At 44.3% G+C, this 24,995-nt stretch overlaps 1 protein-coding gene across 1 annotated transcript; it reads left to right on the forward strand.

The window, feature by feature from the left end:
- The first annotated feature begins 16,551 nt into the window (after window positions 1-16,551).
- Window positions 16,552-24,745, forward strand: LOC137570446 (C-C motif chemokine 20-like). The gene is made up of 4 exons (XM_068279115.1): window positions 16,552-16,638; window positions 17,798-17,903; window positions 21,280-21,354; window positions 23,098-24,745. Exons 1-4 carry the CDS (start codon window positions 16,554-16,556, stop codon window positions 23,156-23,158), a joined length of 327 nt encoding a protein of 108 aa, XP_068135216.1. The 5' UTR covers window positions 16,552-16,553; the 3' UTR covers window positions 23,159-24,745.
- The last annotated feature ends 250 nt before the right edge of the window (window positions 24,746-24,995 follow it).

Here is a 24,995-nt window from a genome sequence, read left to right on the forward strand (position 1 = left end):
AGTTGCAAGCTAGTTTGACTGCTACGCAGAATTCTGGGTGCAGCGAGATTAAAGTTAGGGAGTCAGTGTGTGTTCCAGTAAATATTCCTGTACGTTCCGCTCATGATGATGAAATTCAGTCTCAGTTTATGGTGGAACCTTCCCTGGGACATCTGCCCTGTTCACAATATAAAGTTCCAGTTTTGCCCTGTAACATGGATAGTACAGAATCCTTCTGAGAAAACTTGAAAACTGATGTTCCTGAGGTCTTGCCTGATTTCCTGGAGACCTCCTAGTTCCTCCCAAAGGGTGCAGAACTTGGAGGAGACATCTCCTGCCCCCGAAGCCATTCTGAGGTGTTGCCCACTTCAGTAGGCATTGCTGCCTTGCTGACTACTTTTTCAGCTCTGATGGAGCTTCAGTTATGCATAGTCAATGATGAGTTTTTTCTTGAAAGTCCAGTGCTTGAGACCACTGCTCATGATGATCCTCTGCCCGGTACTGGTTTTGGTCCTGTCATGCCGGACTCTGAGGTTGGCAGTTCCCCGACATGTTCTAAAGGTTTCTCCTGTGCTGGTGTACCCCAATGTGCTCTGTGACCCAGAAAGCCCAAGTGTGCCTCGGTTACCAGCATGCTCAGATGCTTCCTCGGTGGAGACATGCTCTGATATGGCCTGCCTGCTTGCATGCCCAGAAGTGGTCCCTGAAAGTTTTGATCTTGATGGGGGTCCTCGTAATTCTGAATCCGGAATTGTCATTGGTTCCATGGGGGTTCTTGATAATTCTCCATGTGAGCCTGGTGATTGTTCTGCCCTCTTGGGATCTCTGTGGAGCTTCAAAAGGTTCTGGGAGATTCCGGGAGAAATTTTGCTTGGTACCCTGGATAAGATCAACAGTGGCTTTTGTGTTGTAAGGGACACTTCGAACAGGTATTGTGGCAGGTTTGGTATTTTCGGACGCTCCTTGGAAGGTGGTGGGTATTGTCTGGAGGGTGTCGATGGCTTCTTCTCTGGCGTTCACAGTCCTGATGGGTGTTATACTGAGACTGGTAGTACTGATGGGCATGTTTCGGTGGCGTTTGCTTCCGATGAGGTCGGTTTCGGGTGGACTGACTCTGGAATTGGGCCTTGTCGGGCTGTCCTGACCTTCATGAGTCTTCAGTTAGAGTCTTTTGCAAATATCAGGTTAGAGGGTCGTCTGGAATCCGACCCTAGAGTGGGGGGTACTGTGAGGATCCACGTGGCTGCCTGTGCAGGCAGGCAGCCTTTTGACCACTGTTCAGGTCTGCATTCTGCAGGTCTCTGGAAGAGAGACCTGTTGTCAGTTGTGCAGCTTGCTGCTGAGGAATTTGCATATGTTTGTCATGCAGATTGCCTAGCCACATCCTTTGTGGGCTTGCTCTATAAAGAGCTATGTTTCCCACAGTAAGTTGCTGGTCATAAGGATTCTTCCTGTGAAACACTCTGGAGAGTGTCAGCCTTGCTCATTGTTTGAAAGATTAGCTTAAGAGTAATTCTTGGGACTGCACTCGGCAGGTTCCCTAGTGCAGTTAGGATTGCATATCTGTTTTGTTTGTCTGTTGCGATTGTCCTGTCCCTGCGGTGGTCGACAGGAGGTCGTTCTGATCTTTGTTCTTGGAGTATAGCTGGAGCAGCGGTTGCTACTAGCTATCTCCTTTATCTGTCTTGCCTGGATCGCACTCGCCTAGCGCTAGTGCTGTGGATCCGTCTAATCTCCATCTCTCTGTCTCCCTGGATCGCACTGGCCTCTTTTCGCTAGTGCCGTGGATCCTATCTCTCGCTTGTCCCTGTTTTCGTGTGTCTGTCTTGTCTGCTACGAACGCTTGCTGGAGGCTCGGTGAGGTAACCGTTAAGCAAGCGCTCGCGTCCTCTGTTTCATGTTTGTCTGTCGGTGGTTAGTTAGGCGTGCTTGTCTCTATTGTGCTTATCACGTGGAGACCGCGCATGAACGCGTGCACTGTTGCGAATGAGTGCGGTGTTCGCGTTCAGTTAGCGTTTGTTATTTTCCTTATCTCCTCATTGTATGATTTACTGTGCCTTTGCTACTCTCGTGCTCCGCCTTGCTGTAGCCTTGTGTCACGTCTGGCGATCGCACTTCTCGCGATCGCGTTCCTACTTCATATCTGCTGTGGTGTGTGCACCGTCGCGGGTTGGCGACTAGTTTGGTGCACACACATACAATCTGTCTCTGTGCTCATTCTCAATCACCTCTCTTGCGATTGCGTTTCTTCCCTTCGTGCAATTCCTGTCTGGCGTGTGTGGTAGGGCAGAGGAGCTGTTCCTCTGCACTCCACAGCTCCACCTGCCAACAGGAATTTCCCTCTACAGGTGCATTGCACCTTCTGCTGGGTTCCCGCAAATTATACGCTTGTGGAGGATTTCCGCAGTGTCAGCGCACACCCTGTGCGCTGATCACGGAGATAATTCCACAAGCGTTACACTTTTATTGGGATATGCTGCACTGCTTTTCTTGCTGTTATATTTCATTAAACCAGAGTCTCTCTTTTACCCACTGCACATCCATGTGCATGATTTAAAAAAAAAAAAGTTTGTACGGCATCAGCAATACGGCTTTGGTGTTTAGACTTTTGTCCCCATAAGGTCCCCTGGAGAGCACAAAGAGGAGAGAGCATGGGAACATGGGACACCAGGAAAGAGAGCTGAAAGAGTACTTACCTAAATCTTACCCATCGCTCCACCACGACGGATCCCCTCCTTGAATTCTTCCACTGGCTTCCTATCCAGTCCAGAATCAGATTCAAGATACTGTGTCTGACCTACAAATCCGTCCACAAAACCTGTCCAACCTACATTTCCGATCTTACTCAGAGGTACACACCTACTCCACTCCGCTCTTCCAATGAACTTCGCCTAACCGCCCCCCGCATCACCCAGTCCCATGCACGCCTCCAGGACTTCTCAAGAGCTGCTCCAACACTATGGAACTCCCTACCTCCACCCATTAGGGCATACCCCTCCTTCAACATCTCCAAGAAGGCCCTCAAAACTCACCTTTTCACTCTGGCCTACTACCCCTCACAAGTGCTCTAAACCCACAGCTGAACTCTGGTCCCCTACCTTTCGTCTCGCTACCCCTCCCTCTAGATTGTAAGCCTTTGGGCAGGGTCCTCCTCCTTTTGTGTCCTACCTGATCATGCACCTTCATTACTGTGAACCCATGCTATGCATCTGAGTGAACCTAACTTGCCAAATCTCCATGCTCGCCTCCAGTGGCTAGGCATTACCTTGTACTCATACTGTGCTGCATGATCGGGTCTTTCTTGTATTTAGGTATTGTCATTTTGCTGTATGTCACCCCTAAACATTGTCTGTAACCTAAACTAATGTCCAGCGCTGCGTAATATGTTGGCGCTTTATAAATACAATAAATGAATAAATAAATAAAATAATAAATACATGGTACAACCTGTCATGACATGCTCTGTCTATTGATGGAGGAATGAGGGGGTGTTAGGGTCAAATAGATACCGGTTATGTCATCATCCCTCCAGGCAACTGATCGCTCCGTCCCACCTCGAAGAATGGGCACTGACAATGTTTAAATCGCCACTGAGGCTTTGGCCTCATCCATCTGCATTGCCATGGCCCACCCCCAGCTCGTCGGCTGGTGCCTAATTGGTGGCTGCTAAGCTGGGGGCGGTCTGCAGTAACACAGGCAGAGGTTTCTGAAAAGCTTCGGCAATCTTTGGAAACGTGGCCACAACTGCACTGCAGAGCTTCACCTGTGACCCAAGTCATCCCCCCCACAATTTGTCTTTGCTAAGACAGAGATTGTCTTGACAAGCCCTGTCATCTGTACCTTAGGTACTCTAGAAGAGGGGGGGGAGGGAGAAATCAGATTTATTATTTTAGCAGTTGCCCTCCAAAGCCTAGTGATGCATAATGAGCATTGTGCCATGGCCCACCCACATCAGCCAAATTCCACACTTTGGCTCTTCACAGCACATACTGTGATCTGTGGCAGGACTGATCAGCAGGTCTGTATTTCACACTTGACACTGTAGGCTTGTGCTGATGTGGGGATGATTGCTAACATACGCTCCATGTAACAAGTGCTGTTTACCCACCTTCATCATATATGATAAAATACACAGATCTAAGCACTTGATTAATGCAGCTCGTATAATCATAGCACGTCATTGGAAGACAACCCAGGCCCCCTCGGTGGTTGAGTGGCTGCATGAAATTAAATCCAAACGGGAAATGACCAGTTCTCTCGAACATGGAGACCCTGGTTTGAATTTGCTGAATCGGATGATTACAAACATCTTATTGAAGAAGCAGAGCAGCATAGATGATATTCTCCATGATGTACAGTGGGCGTCTTCCATTCTTTAGATTCCATTGAGATTTCCTCATATTACCTTTTGATCGCACTTCATGGGTTTCCTGGTGCTATGGATGGGCCATATTCTACCATCTCTCCTCTTTCTTTTCTATCTCCATCTGAGTCTCATTCTTCTTTTCTTCTTTATCTTTTAGGCTCCTTTGTTAGATTTGATGAGCATTATCAGGTTATTATTTCATCTATCAGCTTCATGATTCTGCAGTCTAAGCTATGAGAGGTGGTTCCTGGGTGTATGTTCCCACTGCGCCCCAGGTCCACCTGACATGGTACTTTTGATGTGTTGTCTCCTGGGATCAATTGACTGCACACACGAGTGGCAGTCATGTGGTTCATAGATCTATGGGTCACAAATACAACCATTGAAGTAGCTTCAGGGGTATCGCCCTCTTACATTTTTTGGAGTATGATCTCCTTTGATCACTCTCTGTAGGGGTCTTCATTACATCCTCCAACACAGGTGGGCATGTGAGACTGTGTGAGAGTTCAGTGGTTGATTACCCGGGACAACTTTTGGGGGTAATGGGATATACTCTCTAAAACAAAAGAGACACCCTAGGGCTTATTATATGGAGACTTTGCTCCCCCCCCCCCCAATGATGACACAATGATAACACAATATTGAACGTAATAAATCCTTTATCCAAGATATGTTTCACTGGATGCTTCATCAGGTGAAATCTTAAGAAACCTGTACAGAGTTTAAAGTGTTTCCTAAGATTTCCCCTGAGGAAGCCAGCTGCCTTTGGCAAACCGCTTCCTGAATAAAAGATTTAATATGGCCCCGTTGATTGATATTTACCAACATACCTGAACAATAAACAACTGAGAAAAAAGATAATTTCTCAGTAATTTCTGACTGATCAGCAGAAAAATTCTCTCTCAATCAAAGGACAATCTGATCATAGTGATTGGATCAGTCATTGATTGGATGAGTATGTTGCACCGTGCGTAGTGGCCCTTTGTTACTATATACAATCAGCCAAAATAATAACAATTCAGAGGAACACACCCTGGACCCAATGTGTAATAAATCTGTCCAACAGAGAAAGTGACAGGGTATTTGTCACTTTGTGATTGTGTGTCCTAATCAAAGGGCAAGTTGACAAATGTCTGCCTGCCAAGGATAAGTTTGACCTAAGTGGTAAAGATGATATAATTGCACTCAAGTATCAGAGGTCTACCAAGCAAAGGCACCCTGGAAGAGTCACCAATGACTACACCTAACAACAGCAGTATCCCCTGACCACTAACTGACCAGCCTCAGCCTCCAGACAACTTTTTTTTAATTAGCAGTCAAATCAAATCAAATCAAATCAAATATAGCTTTATTGGCATGACCAAGATTCATACAGGTATTGCCAAATCAAGGGGGAAAAGGGGGACATGAAAGGGGGTGGGGTAGTGGGGCAATGGCTAAGCAGTCTGTGGACATTTTTAAAGGGATACTGTAGGGGGGTCGGGGGGAAAATGAGCTGAACTTACCCGGGGCTTCTAATGGTCCCCCGCAGACATCCTGTGTTGGCGCAGCCACTCCCCAATGCTCTGGCCCCGCCTCCCGGTCACTTCTGGAATTTCTGACTTTAAAGTCAGAAAACCACTGCGCCTGCGTTGCCGTGTCCTCGCTCCCGCTGATGTCACCAGGAGTGTACTGCGCAGACACAGACCATACTGGGCCTGCGCTGTGCGCTCTTGATGACATCAGCGGGATCGAGGACACGGCAATGCAGGCGCAGTGATTTTCTGACTTTAAAGTCAAAAATTCCAGAAGTGAACCGGAGGCGGGGCCGGTGCATCGGTGAGCGGCTGCGCGGGTACAGGATGTCTGCGGGGGACCATTAGAAGCCCCGGGTAAGTTCAGCTCATTTTCCCCCGACCCCCCTACAGTATCCATTTAAGTTTACAGTTCCATTATGCTCCTCTCAGTCTGTGGCATGCTGTGACATAGTGTGCAGCGATTGTCACTGTGGATTCCTCTTCTCCCAGTAGGATATATGTAGCAGTCTGTATGCAGGCCTTGAATGAGCAGACATTTACCTCTAAGGATACAAGGTGCCATCATTGATTATAGCAGAACCACAGACACACACCCTCATATGTGCTACTTTAAATTGACATTTTTTAACACTTTCCTTTAGTTCTAGCTAAATTCCCTGCACAAATAATTGGATGTCTGTAGAGATAAAAGTCTTTTTTTCAAGTAAGTGACATCAGCAGAAGTCTGAGCATCAAACACATGTGATCAACAGATTGCCATAAAGACTACAGAAGCTTCACAAGGTGTTGTTCTGTGACCTCCCACTCCTAACCTGTCTCTGCCTGAAGACAAAAATAAAGTGAAAAGGTAATAAACAAATGGACTGCATTCTCACATTCTCTGGCCCATATGCAATTAACTTTTTCTCCTGATAATTTCCATCTTCTCTTTAAAATAACCTCTCAGCATAAAAAAAATTATTTTGAGTATTTTCTTGCTTGCTGGCGGTTTAAAATGCATTTTATCACAATAAGGTGTGGAGATATCACCTAGGTGAAAAGTCTGGAGAAATAGATAAGGCTCTGTGTACACCTGTGAGAAGATGCAGCTCGCTACAGTATATTGCATTATAAAGTATATTAAGAAACACTTACCTCAAATAGTGACACACAATAGGAAAAGATATATCATTTTTTTGTAAGTAACCATGGACAACGCATTTCACAGGCAGGAACCCACCTGCTTCTTCAGGTCAATAACAGTGTCTTAGAGACAAGTGCTGCACTGTTATTTTTACTGACCTGAAGAAGTGGGTATTTGCAAGCAAAATGGCCTCAATTCACTAAGCTTTATCAAACACTTTATCGAACATTTGATAATTTACCGCATGAGTAAAATCTAATTTTGAATTTACTAAGGGGTTATAGATTTATTGAACATTTTATCGATAAAACATTCGATAAATCTATAAGACCTTAGTGAATTCAAAATTAGATTTTACTCAGGAGGTAAATTATCAAACGTTTGATAAAGTGTTTGATAAAGCTTAGTGAATTAAGGTCATTGTGTTGTCCAGTGGTTCATACAAGAAATTATATTTTTTTCTTTAAATTGTTGTTACTATTTGAGGTATGTGCTTCTTAACTTTAAACTGTTTTTTAATTTTTTAATATCTTTTTGAGGGCACCTCCTTCCCTCCCTAATACCTACATGACCCCCTTCAGGAGTGGTTCTTAGTTTGGGCAGTTGCTACTGGTCCATACTATACTTTCCATACTATACCTTTTTCTGGAGAGCAACCAAAACATTTGACGATCCACCAGGCGGCTGTACCCACTGGATGCAAGTTATTTACCGTGGTTGCCATTCTTCAACTCAGTTAGTGAGAACTGTTTTATTATCTTTCAGTGCCGTAAATCACTGACATACTATCTGCAGATATTCCAGATACCCCCGCCATAAATGAATTAAGAATCTTTTGTACAGATAAAAAGTTAAAAATAAGTTCTGTCACTAATTGATTACACAGGACAAGGAAACATTTTCTCTTGGGGAAGCTCTTTAATTGTTGCATGATCTGTACTAACCTTGAAACAAATACAGTACAAAGAAGTAAATGACAGCATTTTGTGTCTGTGTGGGCAGCTTCTAGTGACCTAGTGTGACCACATGAAATGCACAGCTTGCCACATCAGACAGACAACTGCACGGAGCTCACTGTATAAGGAGCTATTGTTGATAGATAAAGCATTAGGCCCGGTTCACACTTGCGGTGGCCCTCCGGAATCGCCGTGCCGGAGCCGCACCGCCTGCAGAACGGACGGAACGGACGCACGGCATAGCAATTAAAGCCTATGCGTCCGTTCACATGGGTCCGTTCTGCAGAACCGGAGCCGGACCGGATCCGGGCCGGATCCGGACTCCGGCCTCCGTTCCAACATGCGCTATTTTTTCATCCGGCCCCTCCGGCAGCCGTATCCGGGGCGGAGCCGGACTGCACCATCCGGCCAATACAAACCAATGGGAACCGGAGGCCGCACAACACACTGGCTGAGAAATCCGGATGTTCTACCCCACTTCCTATGCGGATTGTTGCGGCGATATTGGCTGGGGACACGTGGGCAAGCATTTTGGAGTGGAGCAGCACAGCTGGATCCGGATCCGGAGATGTTGGCAGCATGTCGCAGGTGGAGGTGAGTGCTAAACAGCAGAGGGCCTGATTCCACAGGTCCCCCTTCTGCTGACCTCCCAGACCCCAACATTTTTTTTTTTTTTTTACGTTACTTTGCCAAACGGATCTGGATCGCATCCTGATTACCACCTGATGCAACCTGACCGGATCCGGATCGGATCCGGATCAGAACCGTACGGTTCCGATCCGGATCCGGTCCGGATCCGGTCAGGTCATCCGGTCCGTTTGGCAAACAACCGCTAATGTGAACCGGGCCTAAAACTGCATTGTTTGCATTACCTGATTAACGTTATGTTAGCAGATGTTTGATAGGAAAGGAAAACAAATGTTACGTAAATGACTACTTTGGTTTCTCAGTGCTTGGTACTAGATGCCATCCACAGCCCATTTTTTTTATCAATCACTTCTGAACACTAAAAAAAACCTACCATATTCATTAAACATCCACAGAAAGATGAGTCACTGCTTTTTAGATTAATTGGAGGGCACTTCCATTAACTTACCGTATATACTCGCAAGCAAGCCGACCCGCATGTAAGCCGACCCCCCAACTTTTACCTAACAAAACATGAAAAAATGAATGACCCTCATGCAAGCCGAAGCCCTGGGGGAGCAGAGCAGGAGCAATGAATGGCCACCCAGAATCAGTGAGGGGTGTGCAGTGCGGACTAACCTGCTGAGGAGAGCGGCTCAGAGTGCAACGGTGATGCGGCAGTGATTGGGCCGAAGGAGAGCGGGCTGCTGAGAGATTGGGTGCGGAGGGCGGAGAGTATAGCTGCAGCCGCGAGAGCAGAGCAGAGCGGATGGATGGCCACACAGAAGTCTTTTAGAGTATAGCTGCAGCCGCTGGATGTCCGCGGTGAAAACAGAGCGGATGGATGGCCACACAGAATAGAAACACAGCAGGAGCGCTCTTCCGTGTTCATAATTTCGCGCTTCCTGCTGTGTCTGCACCTTGTACACCCATTGGCTGGTAATAGCTGGTAATAGCCAATGGGTGTACAAGGTGCAGACACAGCAGGAAGCGCGAGATTATGAACACGGAAGAGCGCTCCTGCTGTGTTTCTATTCTGTGTGTCCATCAATCGGCTCTGTTCTCGCCGCGGACATCCAGCGGCTGCAGCTATACTCTAAAAGACTTCTGTGTGGCCATCCATCCGCTCTGCTCTGCTCTCGCGGCTGCAGCTATACTCCCCGCCCTCCGCACCCTATCTCTCAGCTGCCCACTCTCCTTCGGCCCGATCACTGCCGCATCACCGCTGCACTCTGAGCCGCTCTCCTCAGCAGGTTAGTCCGCACTGCACACCCCTCACTGATTCTGGGTGGCCATTCGCACCCGATCTCTTAGCTGCCCGCTCTCCTTCGTGACTCGCAAGCAAGCCGAGACCCCCACTTTTGGGCCACTTTTTGAGGGTCAAAAATTCGGCTTGCTTGCGAGTATATACGGTAAATTATGAGAGCTAATCTAAAACCAACTTTTTCCAAATGCACAGTCTCACAAAAGGTCAAATATGAATGTCCACCTTCACTATTAGCACTGGTATTACTTAAAAGGAAATAAATACGGCAGGCTACATAGCCCTCTCACTTCAGTTGTCCTTTAACCTCTTTGCCGGTTATCCCGAGCTCAGCTCGGGGTAACCTGCGCAGGAGGATTTCTTAGGCCCCGCTGGGCCGATTTGCATAATTTTTTTTATTGCACACAGCTAGCACTTTGCTAGCTGCGTGCATATTCCGATCGCCGCCGTTCGTCGCCGATTCGCCGCTACCCGCCACGCCACGTCGTCCCCCCCCTCCAGACCCCTTGCGCAGCCTAGCCAATCAGTGCTAGGCAGCACTGAGGGGTGGATCGGGAATTCCCTCTGACGTCCCGACGTCCATGACGTTGGTGACGTCATCCCGCCCCGTCGCCATGGCGACCGGGGAAGCCCAGCAGGAAATCCCATTCTGAACGAGATTTACTGCTTACTCTGATCGCTGGAGGCGATTGGAGTGGGTGGGGGGATGCCGCTGCTCAGCGGCTATCATGTAGCGAGCCCTGGGCTCGCTACATGATTTTAAAAAAAATTAAAAGAAAAGTGCTGTGCTGCCCCCTTGCCGTGGGAATTGGACCAGCAAGGGGGTTAAGATGGCTACACAATTTAGTCAAAATCTAATCAGAGAGGGATCTATTACTGCCAACCACTGCAAACACATTTCTAATAGATTTCATAGATTTCAGCATGAGGTCTGCCATTTTTGCAATGGTGTATAATATTTTGATAACATCCCTTACTGCTTACTGCACACCTCATTGGTTAAGATCAAGATTGCTACTTTGGCAGCCCTGAAGCTGCTACATGTCGATCTCCTTATATTTTATGGTTGACTCTCTGGAACATTTGAAGGAGGGTGGCAGATTATATAGCCTGAGTGGTTGAAGTTATTCAGATGGTTTGTTAAAAGATCTAATGTGTAGCAGAATTTGGTTAGGGTCCCACAGGTGTGACTGTGGAGTAACTGTGAAGGCACGGATCCTCGAAGGGTCCATACTGTACTGGCATAGTCCACCACATTGTTGCCTACATGGGAGATTAGTGTGTATGTCCCTAGATAATCTCTCTTGGTCTGGCCATTAGGGTAAATGTGATGTTAAGTCCTAGACAGAGGCTCAGCGGATGTTTTCTGTTCTTGTTGACTGTGCTGCAGTAGTTGTGTTGGTATTTCTACATGGCATCAGGCCACTGCGTCTCTCTCTATCTACTGTGTCTGTCCCTCACTTGTGTGTGTCCCTCTTTCTTGTGTCTCCCTTGCTCTCTCTTCCCTGTCCCATGTCATTCTTTCACTTGTCTCTTTCCCAACCTCTTTTTCTCCTTCATCTCTCTTTTTCTCTCTCTGTTGCATATTTGAACTGCAGGCTGGAATTCAGCATCCACAAGCACCATTTCTGTGTTTAGGGGTACAACTATCATAATGTTTAAATGTCACCATATTAAAAAGGTTGACAAAAATAAATAACAACAATAAAATGGGTAATACATACTTTGTGAAACCACAACACAGCAGCTATTTAACTACCCTAAAGACACTGGAGCTAATAACATCCCTATCTCCGTCTACCTAACCTTACCCTAACCGCACCCCCTACTTACTGCATGCACAAACTAATGTGAGGTTTACCTCATGTGCAAGTCAACACATTATGACTAAGCACCACTTGCTGTGTGCTGCAGGCCTGCAGCCGGCTGACCTAAATTGCTCACTGACCATAGCTTAATTGTTTCCCATGGCGCTGAATATGTACAGCTCTGTGAGAAGTAGAACTATACCAGCCCTGCCCCCAGCTTTTAGGCCTTGTTCACATCATAAATAGCGATCTCTGACACCAGTGTTTTCTTATTTTGTGTGTAATTTTACCTGCGCATTAGCTTTTTTAAGTACAGCACTTTTCTAAGCGCCTTTGCAGTTCAATTTGTTTTTTCACTTCCTGACTTCAGCCCCGAAAATGGTACAGGCAGCGCTTTGGTGAGCGGATCGGAATCGGACTGCTCATATGTGAACACTGTCATAGGGAAACATTGTGCAAGCAATTTTGGGGTGATTTTAACCGCTTTACCACCACAGGTGCATATATCTACGCTCCTTTTGACATCCTTTTCCCACCAGGAGCGTAGATATACGCACCCCTGCCACTACCGCCGCTGTCCGCGCTCCCGCTCGCTCGTGCGTGCGCTCCCGTGCTTGTGCACGCCGCTGGCTGCTCGCCCGGAGATCAATGAACGGGAAAAAACATTCCTGTTCGTTGATCTCAGCCCCCCAGCAATGATCTTCATTGTGAAGAAAAAAAAAGTTTCCCAGCTTTATTCTATTTCCTGTAAGCGTACTTCCGACGCTTACATTCAGTTACTGTGGCCATCTTGTGGCCAAATAGTAAAATTACACCCAAAAGCATTTTTCATATACAAATACATAGCTTTACATTATAAATTAACTCATTACCTCCTACACTCCCCAAATTTTTTTTTTGTAATAAAAAAAAAATGTACAATAAAAAAAATACATAAATAGTTACCTTAGGGACTGAACTCTTTAAATATTTATGTCAAGAGGGTACAACACTGTTACTTTATAAACTATGGGCTTGTAATTAGGGATGGACGCAAAACTGAAAAAAATGCACCTTTATTTCCAAATAAAATATTGGCGCCAAACATTGTGATAGGGACATAATTTAAACGGAGTAATAACCGGGACAAATGGGCAAATAATTTTCATGGGTTTTACAGTAGCATGCAATATTTAAAAACTATAATGGCAGAAAACTGAAAAATAATGATTTTTTTTCCAATTTTTTTCCTATTTTCCCATGAAAACACATTTAGAATAAAATAATTCTTGGCATAATGTCCCACATAAAGAAAGCCTAATTGGTGGCGAAAAAAAACAAGATATAGTTAATTTCATTGTGATAAGTAATAATAAAGTTATAGACGAATGAATGGAAGGAGCGCTGAAAGGTGAAAATTGCCCTGGTGCTCAAGGGGTAAAACCCCTCAGTGGTGAAGTGGTTAAAAATCCCTTAGAGCTGATGATGAGCAAAGTAAAAACCCTGGAAATGTGAAAGCTCCCTCCAAGTCTCTGTGTCAGCTATTTACAGCCATAAATGATATAGCCCCCCATTATTTATATAGCCCTTTGCCCCCCAGCAGAGTTCTGCTAGTAAATCTTGCCCACCGGAGTGCTTAGTAATGGCAGTGAAAGTTTCTTAGGCTATTCACTCAGGTAGGCACCCCTGATTTGACTAATGAGTATAAATAGTAAGATAGTATAAGCGTTATGCCTGGTTCACACTGACAGATGAAATGCCGTGTTTAACGCACCCCAAACAACCGCAAATCACTTTAGTGATAACGTCAAGTGAACAAATCATAGTTTTTACTAGTTGACACCTCCAGGACATAAATGTTATTCCTCCCGGCGGCAGTCTTTGTGTAGTGGTGTGTAGTGGCCACCATGCTTATGGGAACTATTCGCAGGTGTGCAGGCGATTGCAGTTTTCCAGCCCCTACAGTCGGTTAAGTGGCCAAAAAATAAAACACTGATTTTGCACTGAGGCCTTAGTGGATACTAAATGCCAGTAGTGGTGGTGAAGGATTATTGGGTTATGGTCGGTGCACTACTGGGACCAGCAAACCTCCAACAGTTAATGTGTGCACTGGACACACAGGATTGCAATATAACAATAGCAAGAAAAAGAAAACCAACAAACAAGGGTGAGCTACTGTAGCACTAAGCACTGACTGCACCTGTCTGCAACAGCTAAAGTGCACTGTGTGGACACACTGAACATCAATATCACAAGATCAAAACACAGCCTTTAGAAGGGCCCTGGGGTTATGTAGATGGTGAATTGGTATTGTAGCAGCAAGAAACTCCACTGGGGACACAGAACACAGGCTTACTAATGCTTTCCCTATTAGCAGCACACTCTCCCTGATCAGCCTAGCACAGAAGCCAAACAGAGACTGCAAAATGGCTGCTGTGCTGCCTTTCTGATAGGTGTGTGTGTGTGGGGGGGGGGGGGTCCAGGTGGGAGGGATAGCTGATTGGCTGCCATGTGTCTGCTGACTCTGGGGAGAGGGTTCAAAGTTTGGCTCCATTATAATGTATGGGGGGGGGGGCGGGACGAACATGCCATGTGTTTGCCTGAGGGGGCAAATGCTAACACGTGTTTTTCATCACAAACTATTCACCAGTAGAACAGTTCAGGCATTCTCTACTATTGAACTGACGCCAGAAGATCACAGAAACACAAAGGGCATTTTTGTAAAGTAGGATGACAATGACAGCTTGGTGATGATTGTAATGTGCTAATTACGATTTCTCAAAATGTTGTGTAATTTTTATAATTAATAACATTATGTTCATAATGGAAAAATCGTAATCACAAAAAAATCAGTGAAATTTTGCATAATTTCAACCATACACAAATTTTCACAATTACAATCCTTTTCATGACAAACATTATTGAAATCATGAGAACTTTGCGGGACAAATTTTCGTGTTACCCATCATTTTTTGTCACTTTCTTGTTTAAGAAATTATGAGTAACGTGAAATTAAACAGGAAATTAGGATTCAACGCAAAATGACAACATGAAATTACGAATTACAAAATGATGAATGACTAATTTTCTGATAATTACGAATTACAATTTTGTGTTGTAATTGGAAATTTTGTGTCGTAATTATGGAAACTTGAAATTTCAGCTAATCACTAATGGCAGCTTCAGTATTCCTATATGAATGCAAAAGTCCATGGGTCTCAGGCGCATCTGGATATTTAACGCAGGGAGTACTAGTATAGTTAGGGGCCCATCATACCCGTGGAAAAATACAAACATTTCCAAGGGCCAGAGGACACCTAGTGGCTACAGTGTTAGACCCAGGGAGACTTAATGGTGGAATAGGTGGAATAGGTAAGTTCCAGCCCTCACTGCCACTGCAATGATCTGTTGATCTGGATGAATGGAGACAGGCAGGAGAGCATAAGGGGGGAGAGCAGGGATAGTTGGGGGTTGGCTGCCCTGGAGGAGGAGGAAGGAAGAAGTCCAGGCTCCTCTTCCGCACTGGACAAAAGCAAAAGTGAAGGAAAAAAATTCCTGCAAGGATGTAGTCTGGTTGGAATTGTTTGTATTTGAACTTTTTTTTATTCCTGTCACGTCACATACCCTTGATATCCAGGCCCTTGGACATTATGCTAAATGCCAGGCTAGGCTGGAGACACCAACACTCAGAATGTCACAGTTACAAAAATATTCTACTTCTAAAATCAGAAAAAACATCGGAAATCAGAAATGATCAATTCGATCTGATATTGCATGGTGTGTTCCAGGCATTAGTTGTGGAGCAAATATTTTGACACCAAAGAAACAAAAGTTGATTCAGGTCATAATGAATCACTGGCTTCCAGGGCTCAGGGGGAAACTTGAAAGCTAAAGGACCTGCCGGTTTTTAAAACTTTTTACCAGAAGGGGATCCATGCAATGTATAATTTTAGCTGTACAGTCTCTTTAATGTTTCTTCTTCAGGCATAATGCAGAACTGAATCAGAAACTTATGGATCTGATATATTTCTGTATCATGACTGAAGAAGAAAGGTAATATTTATTTTTTAACCCTCCTGGCGGTTCATTTATTCTGCCAAATAGGCAGAAATCCATTTTTTTTTGTTTTTTTTTGTTTCATGTAAAGCTACCAGAGTGGTAGCTACATGAAACACCACTAGAGGGCGCATGTGTCCCTCTAGTGCGATCGTCGCCGGCATCAATAGCAAACAGGGGAACGCGTATATAACGCGTTCCCCTGTTTGGCTTCTCCTGTCGCCATGGCGACGATCGGAATGACGTCATGGACGTCAGCCGACGTCCTGACGTCAGACGCCTCCGATCCAGCCCATAGCGCTGCCTGGAAGTCATTGGTCCGGGCAGCGCAGGGCTCTGGCGGGGGGGGGGGCCCTCTTCCGCCGCTGCGGGCGGGCGATCACCTCAGAGCGGCGGCGATCAAGCTGTACACGCGGCTAGCAAAGTGCTAGCTGCGCGTACAGCACTTTAAATGGGGCGAATTGCCCCATCAGGGGCTGAGATATCCTCCTGCGCGGCATAGCCCGAGCTCAGCTCGGGCTTACCGCCAGGAAGGTTAAACCATGTACAGTTGATCATTAAAGGTATGGCCTGAATCAGTTTGTTGGTTTGATGTTGGTATAGGAAGCTTAAAAAAAGAATACTTTGGAACACAACATACAGTGTCATTTCCTTGTGCTCGAACATGTGGCCATAAGTCTGGATACTTGGAAAGTATAACTTTCCAAGCATTTGTCATTTAGTGCTAATATAAATAGTTTAGATGTGTCTGTGGCCAAAGAAATGGAACACAGTTGGGTAAGTCCCTAGTCTTTGGTGAAAGGAAGGAGGGGTCTTGTCTATCTATGAAGTATATAACCGCTCACGTTTCTGTCAGCACAACAAAGAGAAAACCACTGATGTGTATCATGTCTCGTGTCAGCTACCTTTTTTGTGTATCGTGCATCCTGTTGCTAGGGCTCCAGTCCCTGAACGAGGCTGCAGGTGGGTAATCACTTTCTCTATTGTCCTGTAATCATGTTCTGCTGTGTCAGCGGGTGTCTGGGTTATAGTCAGTGTGGAGAAAGAGAAATGTGATTTTATAAGAAAGTAAAGCAATTTTTTTAAATTTTTTTGATTAGTTGAGTTTGGATTTAAAAATAATACATGTCTTTTTTGTATTGTATTGAGCATATTTTTTGTTTTTAATTAGAGAAATATAAAGTATTGAAAATAAATAATTTTATTGGATTGATTGCTCCATTTACTAGTAGGACTGGTAAAGTGTTTTACTATTTTGGTTTAGTAAACAAGTCTAGCATTGCAGAAACCAAGTCCAAGGACCTATTAACCCTTGCAGACAAAGAGAGTGCAGTGGTGATTGAAGGAGGGCTGGTACACATGACCCAATATTAACCCTTGATCAATGAATAATCTGAGAATGATAATAATCCAAAATAGTAAACCGTTTTAATAACTGATCAAAATGAATGCATTGTCTATTGGTTGGGAGTGAGTTTTTGTGCTTATAGAATAACTTTACCAAAAAATAGTAGTAGGGGAAAAATAAAACACATTTGCAAAGTGAGAAATTAAAAAAAATTGGAGAAGTTAAAAAAATGGAGAAGAGATCAAGTACCGTAATGATTGATATTCACCATGTAATTTGTTCCTGTTGTTTGATCCACAATGAGCTTCCACGTAATCATCTTTACTACTGGCAGACATGAAAAAAAACAGCCAACACCAACTGCCATTATCTATAACCACGCCCTCTAACAATGTGGCAATGAAGGCTTTCGTTTGAAAGAAACCCTTAAGGTGACACATGTCACTTTTACATCTTGTTCAATTAATAATGTGCAAAGTGGCTACATAATGCCTTAGGGCCTGCTTAGACTACACGCAGAATGGATGCAGAAAAACTGACTCCAAAACTGACGCCTATGGGAAATTCTGCATCAGAAAAATCACGTTTAGTGGAAACAGGCCCATAGGCATTCATTGGAGTCAGTTCTTCTGCATCCATTCTGCATCCATTCTGCGTGTAGTGGAAACAGGCCCTAAAACATCTTCAATTGACTTGCAATAGTTTGTATAATATACTGTAAAAATTCAATAACATTTTTGGAAAAAAAGCAAACATCTTCTCTCTCATCCCCAGTGTTCGACTGCTGTTATTCCTACACAAAAAAGCCATTGCCACTGAAGATGATTAGATCCTACACAAATCAGTATTCATACGAGGTGTGCGACATTGATGCAGTCATGTAAGTACGCCTATGAACTAGATTATCATGAAAGTATTCAGATAACACACTAATAAAAAAATAAAAAATATTGGCTAATAAATGGGACATATTCAATAATAATATACAATACAATAACAATTGTATAGCTCTTTTCTCCCATAGGACTCAAAGCACATAGATAAGTCACATACCAATATATGGTTGCAGGCTGGACTGTGTTATAGAGGAGACAGTCAGGTCTTTGGCTGGATGGTGTAATGGTTAAGGGCTCTGCCTCTGACACAGGAGACCTGGGTTCAAATCTCGGCTCTGTCTGGTCAGTAAGCCATCCCCTATTCAGTAGGAGACCTTAGGCAAGTCTTCCTAACACTGCTACTGCCTATAGAGCGTGCCCTAGTGGCTGCAGCTCTGCTCTGGCGCTTTGAGTCCGCCAGGAGAAAAGCACTATATAAGTGTTCTGTGTTTGTTTATAAATGCCATAACAAACAGATGGCTTTTCAGTTTGCTTCCAAAGATGTTTTGATCGTGTGTGGCAAGGAGTTCCAAAGTGTGAAGTGTCATGCTACAGAAGGCTCTGTCTCCAAACATTTTGAGATGGCTTCTAGGGGTGACCAAGTTATTAGATCCTTTTGACCTAAGATTGAGGAAGGTGTGATGCAGTTGCAACAAATTTTTCAGGTATCCAGGGGACAATATGTGCAAAGATTTGAATGTCAATAAGCCAATCTTACATAGAATTTTCGATTTTATGGGTAGCCGGTGGAGTGAACAAAGGATCAGTTGCAGGGCCGGATTTGTACTTTCCAGTGCCCTAGGCCAGCTGTCACCAAGTGCCCCCCCCCCCCAAAAAAAATATTTTGTACAACACTCTGACTAGCGATCACTGGTTTGAATGGGCTCATTTCAGTTGTGCTGCTCTGCCCCCCATTCAACAAATAATTCCTGTAATTTGCGCTCCTGCCCGAATGTGCACAGCAGCCAATAGTGTTCTGGGCATGCATACTTGAGAAATGACGCTGATGTATGACCGGTACTTGTCAAGAATGCATAACACTGTACCGGCCATGGGCAGGAGCGAGAAATTACAGTGAGCGCGAGTGGCCAGAGCATGCGCTGCTTCTTTGTCCTCTGTGAGACTGGCTGCAGTCGGAGTCACAAACAGGTGGCAGGGCAGTGCAATTGAGAGAAGCCCATCCAAAACAGAGAACAGGTAAGTAGCTAACATCCTGTCAAGACCCACTTTGGATGTTCTGTTGTAATTAGAGTGGACCTGAACTCAGAACTTCCTCTCTGCTCTAAAAGATACGCAACAACATAACCTTTAAATAAAAACATTTCTTTGTTACAGCCGATACAAATCCTGCAATAAATCTGCAGTGTGTCTACTTCCTGCTTTTATGGAAGCAGACATATTTTAACATCCTGTGCTTTCAAATGAGCTTAGATGTTGTGGCAGTCAGGTGACACAGTGTAGAGATAAATTACAACTTGTGATTAGACACAGAGGAGGGGGAATTAGACAGGCTCTCTAAATACATACATGGTACATTTCTCTGTTTTCCTTCTGTCCTGTGCAAGAGTTTAGCTCCACTTTAAAGCATCTGAATGACATCTATTTATATTTGCTGAAAAATCTATGCATCTCTTTTGAATGTTGAATGTACATATGGTGGTGTGCTCTAACATATTGACAGTATACAAAAACAAAGTCTGAAGAAAGTTTATTAGCAGAAAGCTTACTCTTTTTCTTTTAAGTCAATAAATGGTGTCATCCTGATTCAAAACTCTCTGCTTTCGCTGATTGCTAAGAGGGTACAATGCTCTACTGCTACAGGAAAGTAGAAGGATGCCAAACCAAACACGCTAGCATAGAGGTAGTAACAGCTCAGGTGTCCTTTAAAGTGACAGTTTAGCAATGAAAGGGAAGCAAACAGCATTTTTATTCCTGCAGTTCTCATAGATGGTAGGAGCTGAAGGACAGAAAATGAGCCAGGAAAGAGTTAACTGAAGCAGACAAGAGATCACTGCTAGCTAGGAAAAAAAAAAGACAAACATAAATTAGGGTTAGATAAAGTAATTAATGACTGCTGGGGTCAGTGTTAAAGCTGTAAAAGAGGTGAAGAAACTAGCAGAGCTCACTGATGTTTGTGAATGCCTGCATTAAAACTCAGAGGAGCTTAGTTCTATCTGCTTTGTAATGTAAATCTCTGGTATTTCTCACATTGATCTCTATGTCCATCATACAGATTATCAGGTGACAGTTATGATTGATCCTGATTGTTATAACACACCAGGAAATGTGAGAGAGAGAAGCAGGGATTGGGGAACTCTGGAATTCAGCTATTAGTGCAGAGCAGGGCGCTGGCTGGCTGCGCTGCAGGACCAGAAGAGATGATCTACTTTGACATATGACCTCTTCTCTCTCCAAGTCATGCCGCCCTTCTTATCTTATCTGATTTTATTGCCCTAGGCCGTGGCCTTTCTGGCCTTCCCAGAAATCTGGCCCTGATCAGTTGTATGTGGCAATGTCAGAGTTGGCTAGTTAACAACCTTGTAGCGGTATTCTGTACTAGTTGCAGACGGTGCAGGTGTTTGTTTGGAAGGCCTGTATAGAAGGCATTGCAAAAAGGCATGGAGTAGGGTTGTAGGATCTGCTGGAGATATGAGGTGATTCATTTTTGCAATATTGCTCAGGTGAAAAAAGGAATGTTTCACAAAAGCTGACATTTGATTCCTGAAGTTTAATTCCCCATCAATTATTGCACCCAGGCTGCAGACAGAGTCTGAGCTGTTACGGTCTGAACTCCCTATCCTTAGAGGTGCTGATTGAGACTGGGGCTGCTTTACCATCCAGCACTGACCGCCGATGCAAAGTATGCAAAGCCCAATCAATTATTACCACTATAACAATAATTATGGTCACTGTAACCCCTTAGCCTCTCTCTGTAACCCCTAATCCAATGCCACTATGTCTGTCTGCTTCGAGAATTGTAAAAATCCTTATGGAAATTTTAAGAAAACAGAAGGTTTTTTTAAAGTGAACCCAAAGTGAGAGTGATATGTAGGCTGCCATAATTGTTTCTTATTAAACGATACCAATTGCCAGGCAGCCCTGCTGATCTATTTTGCTGCTGCGATAGTGTCTGAAGCACACCGGAAACAAGCATGTGGCTAATCTTGTCAGATCTGACAATAATGCCAGAAACACCAGATCTGCTGCATGCTTGTTCAGGGTCTGTGGCTAAAAAGTTTTAGAGAGGCAAAGGATCAGCAGGATAGCCAGGCAACTGGTATTGCTTATAAGGAAATAAATATGGCAGCCTCTATAAAACTCTCACCTGGGGTTCACTTTAAGTATCAAAGAGAATTAAATATCTTTTACTTTTTATTGCAGACTAATTACACAGAGATTTCGGGTATGCGCAAATCCTAAAGACCAATGGGTTAAACGGATTGTGCCAGTACTCAGGTAAGTAACTGCGTTAAACAATAAAGTTGGACAAAATATGTAGCTAATTCTCTGCACTAATAATGTCAAGACTGGACCAATGGCAGGCAGTCTCACTGTAAGCCAAAGGTAGACTTTATAGATAGCCACTAAGATGCAATAAGTTGATGCAAATTTTATGGTAGTTTTATGCAGCTTGGAAATGGACCAGCAGCCTGCAATGATTAGCATCTCAATGACCAGCCCTAGTAGACATCTATCCATGCTTGTTATCCTCACTTCTGAGACATCAACTAATGAGTAAATATGTGTCACATGTGGACACAGTGTAGTTCACTTTCCTCCTAGAAATTGGAACAATTGTATGCTAACAGAACACATTGGAAAATCGAGTACATATTGTGTTGCCACTGCAGCAGTTGGGCGCTGGGTGGTGCTGCTAATAGTAAAATATTGGTAATTACAAATTACCAATGTTTTACTATGCGCTACCCGACAATCATTAAAACTTACACCCTTCACTAAAAGTGCTTAACCCCCACTCCACCCCCCATAACCCCCCCCCCCCCCCCCCCCCCACACACACACACACACACACACACACACACACACCCTAAACCCCCATAAGTGTCTAAAAAGAAGATGCCCTACCTAATTCCTAATCATAACCCCCCCCCCCCCTGTAATTGCCTAACCTTAACTCCCCCACCTAATCCTTTATTTTAACCCCCCTTGTTCTGCAAAACACACCTTGATTTTTATTGTTGTTTATGTCGAATAAAAAAAGATTTCTACCTACTTTGTTGTGAAAATCTAATTCTGCTTTGAGTTGATCTTTTCTCCTCTTTCTGTTCTACATTTCGTACAGTCCTATGAAGAAATCATCAATTTGCTATGAATGCAGGGTCAGCACTACCACATGGGCAAAGGGGACAATTGCCCCAGGGCCCCAGCATCTATAGGGGTCCCCAAGTGTCCCCCCCCAAAGGCAGTGGTGACAGGCATACACTTACCTCCTTCAAATTCCAGGCCCTTTGTCTGCTCTTTAGTGTTCCTGATCTGCAGCTAAGAAGCTGTGGGCCCCGATGCAAGTTTTAAAGTGCCACCCCCCCCCCCCCCCCCCAAGCACTCTATACATAACAATTGATATGGCTCACCAAAACCTGTCAATGGCAACTACAGTGTCAGAGGTGCAAGAAGGGGAAGGGGAACAGTTTGCTTTTGATTACCACTATTCAAAGTATCTATAGAAGTGATTATAATGAGCACAGGACCAATAGAGAGCTAAGACTGTAGTTGAGGTAAGGCCCTTCAAGGCCCGTCTGGCCCAAGGGCCCCGCTGCAGTCGCAACCTCTGCAACCCCTAGTGCTACGCCCCTGCTGATCTGCACTTCCTGCTTCTCCAGTTGTGAGAGGCAGGAAGTGCGGAACAGCAACCCTACAGAGAAGACAGACAAGACATCCAGCACCTGGAACTCAGAGGAAGTGAATGTCTGCCTGTCACAACTGCCTCCGTAACGCAGTGTGTGGTGGTCTTTAGTTAGGGGCACCTCTGACTATTATACTGGGGGGAGGGGCTAGGTGTCAGGGGGCATAGAGGTTACTTTTGCCCCGGGGCCCCTTTGTAGCTAGAAGCCTCGTATGAATGAATATACGTAAGCACAAAAATACATTTCACCCTGTTTTATGTGGATACAGTGATGTGTGTAAGTAATAATAATTTGCGTATGGACTGCTGACAATGTACATCTTTCTTTGCTGCAGGCAGAGGAAAGCAAGACTACAGGAAGCAGCAAGGAACAGCAGCGTAGTTTCCACAAACTGAGCTCATCCGTGTGAAACAGAAGCCGGTTCTGCCTGCTCTGCATGAATTGCATAATCGCCGCACTTCACTCTTCAGGAATCCATGTTCATAGATTTGTTGCTTTATTTTCATGTGTTCTTTTTTTGTTCTTTATAAGCTACAAAACTCCAGTTTGAGTTGCTGCTAATGTTACTCAATACAACTGCTAATAACTATAGCATATTAGCAGCATTTTCTAGCTCCATATATTTGTACTGTAGTCAGCTAAGGGTCTCTGCTACAAGGTAGTATAGCAGTAGTAGTAGTATAGCAGTAGTAGTGGTAGTAGTAGTAATAGTAGTAGTAGCATAGCAGTAGTAGTAGTAGTAGTATTCTATGCTCTGTATAGAAAATGCTAAAATAAATAATATGGGTACTTATGTACCATATTATATCTACCAAATTTGACTGCCCCCTGTTTTAAAAGGGTCCAGTCAAAAATGGCGCATATGAAAAATGGCGCACGGTGATGCCGCAGTTTTTTTTTTTTTTTGCCACTTACCGTTATTTAACGATAAGATATAAACGTTATTAAACATTATTTAATGTTTAGCTATAAAATGTTATCAGCCAGATGACAGAGGCTGCGAATATAAATGGCAGGGCTCTGGTGGCTGGCTGGCAGTGCCCGCTGTCTAGTGGTGCTGGAAGTGGTCAGGCAGCCGATCCCGTGTGGGTGACCCAGCACACTGCTGCATGCGTGGCATTCCGGCTCCTGCTGCTGAGCTTTCCTCCTGCCAGCATCATCCCCACGCTGTGCCAACCATCCTCACCCCGGGATCTGCTCTTCCTAGATGGCAGATGTGGCAGGTCTAACGTGTCCGCTCTCCACCCGTCCACTACTCTCTCTTCCCTCCTGATGCTTATTTTGAAACTTGAGAAGCCGCCACATACGAGGTAATTGTGTCAGTGAATGAGCCAGCAGCCGAAGTAACGCTCCTCACGGTGGGTTGATTAATGTTAAAGACAGTAAAATGATAATTAGCGATATGTCGCTTAACAGTTTAACCTTTCAATTAGTTTTTCGTCTGTGCGCCATAATTAAACATTGATATTGCTAAATAACGTCAAGGTTATGTTTTCAATGCGGCTCCATTTTTTAACATCGGCACTATGCGCCATTTTTCTCTGACCTTGTTTAAAAGATATTTACTCAAGAGTCTTGGCGATCATTTGCACTCTGCCCCGCATCAGTGTGATACATGATCCTGGGATAAGGGGTGTTGAGTTAGGAGTGTCCACTCCTTTTAAAGTGATATTCCCCACTTTACTGGATTTACTGGCCCCTTGTCCACTCGTTGGGCTGCAGGCTCGGGACCCGCTTTCTTTTTTTTATTCTGTCCACTTCGATAGCAGTCATTGCACACCAGAATCCTCGCTTGCTCAGTTTGCTCGCTGGGCTGCAAGTTGGAGGCTTGGTTTGCTTGATTAGTTCTGCTGCAAGCCAGACTTCTAGATTTCCAGATGGACCTAAACATCTTTTAAACAGGGGGCAGTGAAATTCAGTAGGCAGTATAATACGTAAGTACCAGAATATGTTAGATATGTAAGTGAACTATGTAGACTGTAATGTGTATTTCTGTTATTTTATCTTAATTGTCATTAAATGTTTTGTTCATAAATGCCTATCTGACTTCATTTTAAGAAACAAATGCACGTGTAACACACCTTCATTTTCAATGGTTGGTAAAGAAAATTATTACATTGTAGAGAATTAATTCAACTGATGTAAAGTACAATACAAATAAAATGACCAACTGAAAAACATTTATTTACAGTACTCCTGCCTTTCCAGCAAAGTGCCCAAAGCGCTTATAGT

This window comes from Hyperolius riggenbachi, chromosome 4 (genome assembly GCF_040937935.1).
Source record: "Hyperolius riggenbachi isolate aHypRig1 chromosome 4, aHypRig1.pri, whole genome shotgun sequence".
Lineage (NCBI taxonomy): Eukaryota > Metazoa > Chordata > Amphibia > Anura > Hyperoliidae > Hyperolius > Hyperolius riggenbachi.

Excerpts from the sequence above, each read along its gene's own strand:
- LOC137570446 (XM_068279115.1), top strand. The coding sequence starts at position 16,554 with ATGTGTATCATGTCTCGTGTCAGCTACCTTTTTTGTGTATCGTGCATC. Across the intron at positions 17,904-21,279 it reads TGCGACATTGATGCAGTCAT|ACTAATTACACAGAGATTTC; the intron begins GTAAGTACGCCT and ends TTTTTATTGCAG. Across the intron at positions 21,355-23,097 it reads CGGATTGTGCCAGTACTCAG|GCAGAGGAAAGCAAGACTAC; the intron begins GTAAGTAACTGC and ends TCTTTGCTGCAG.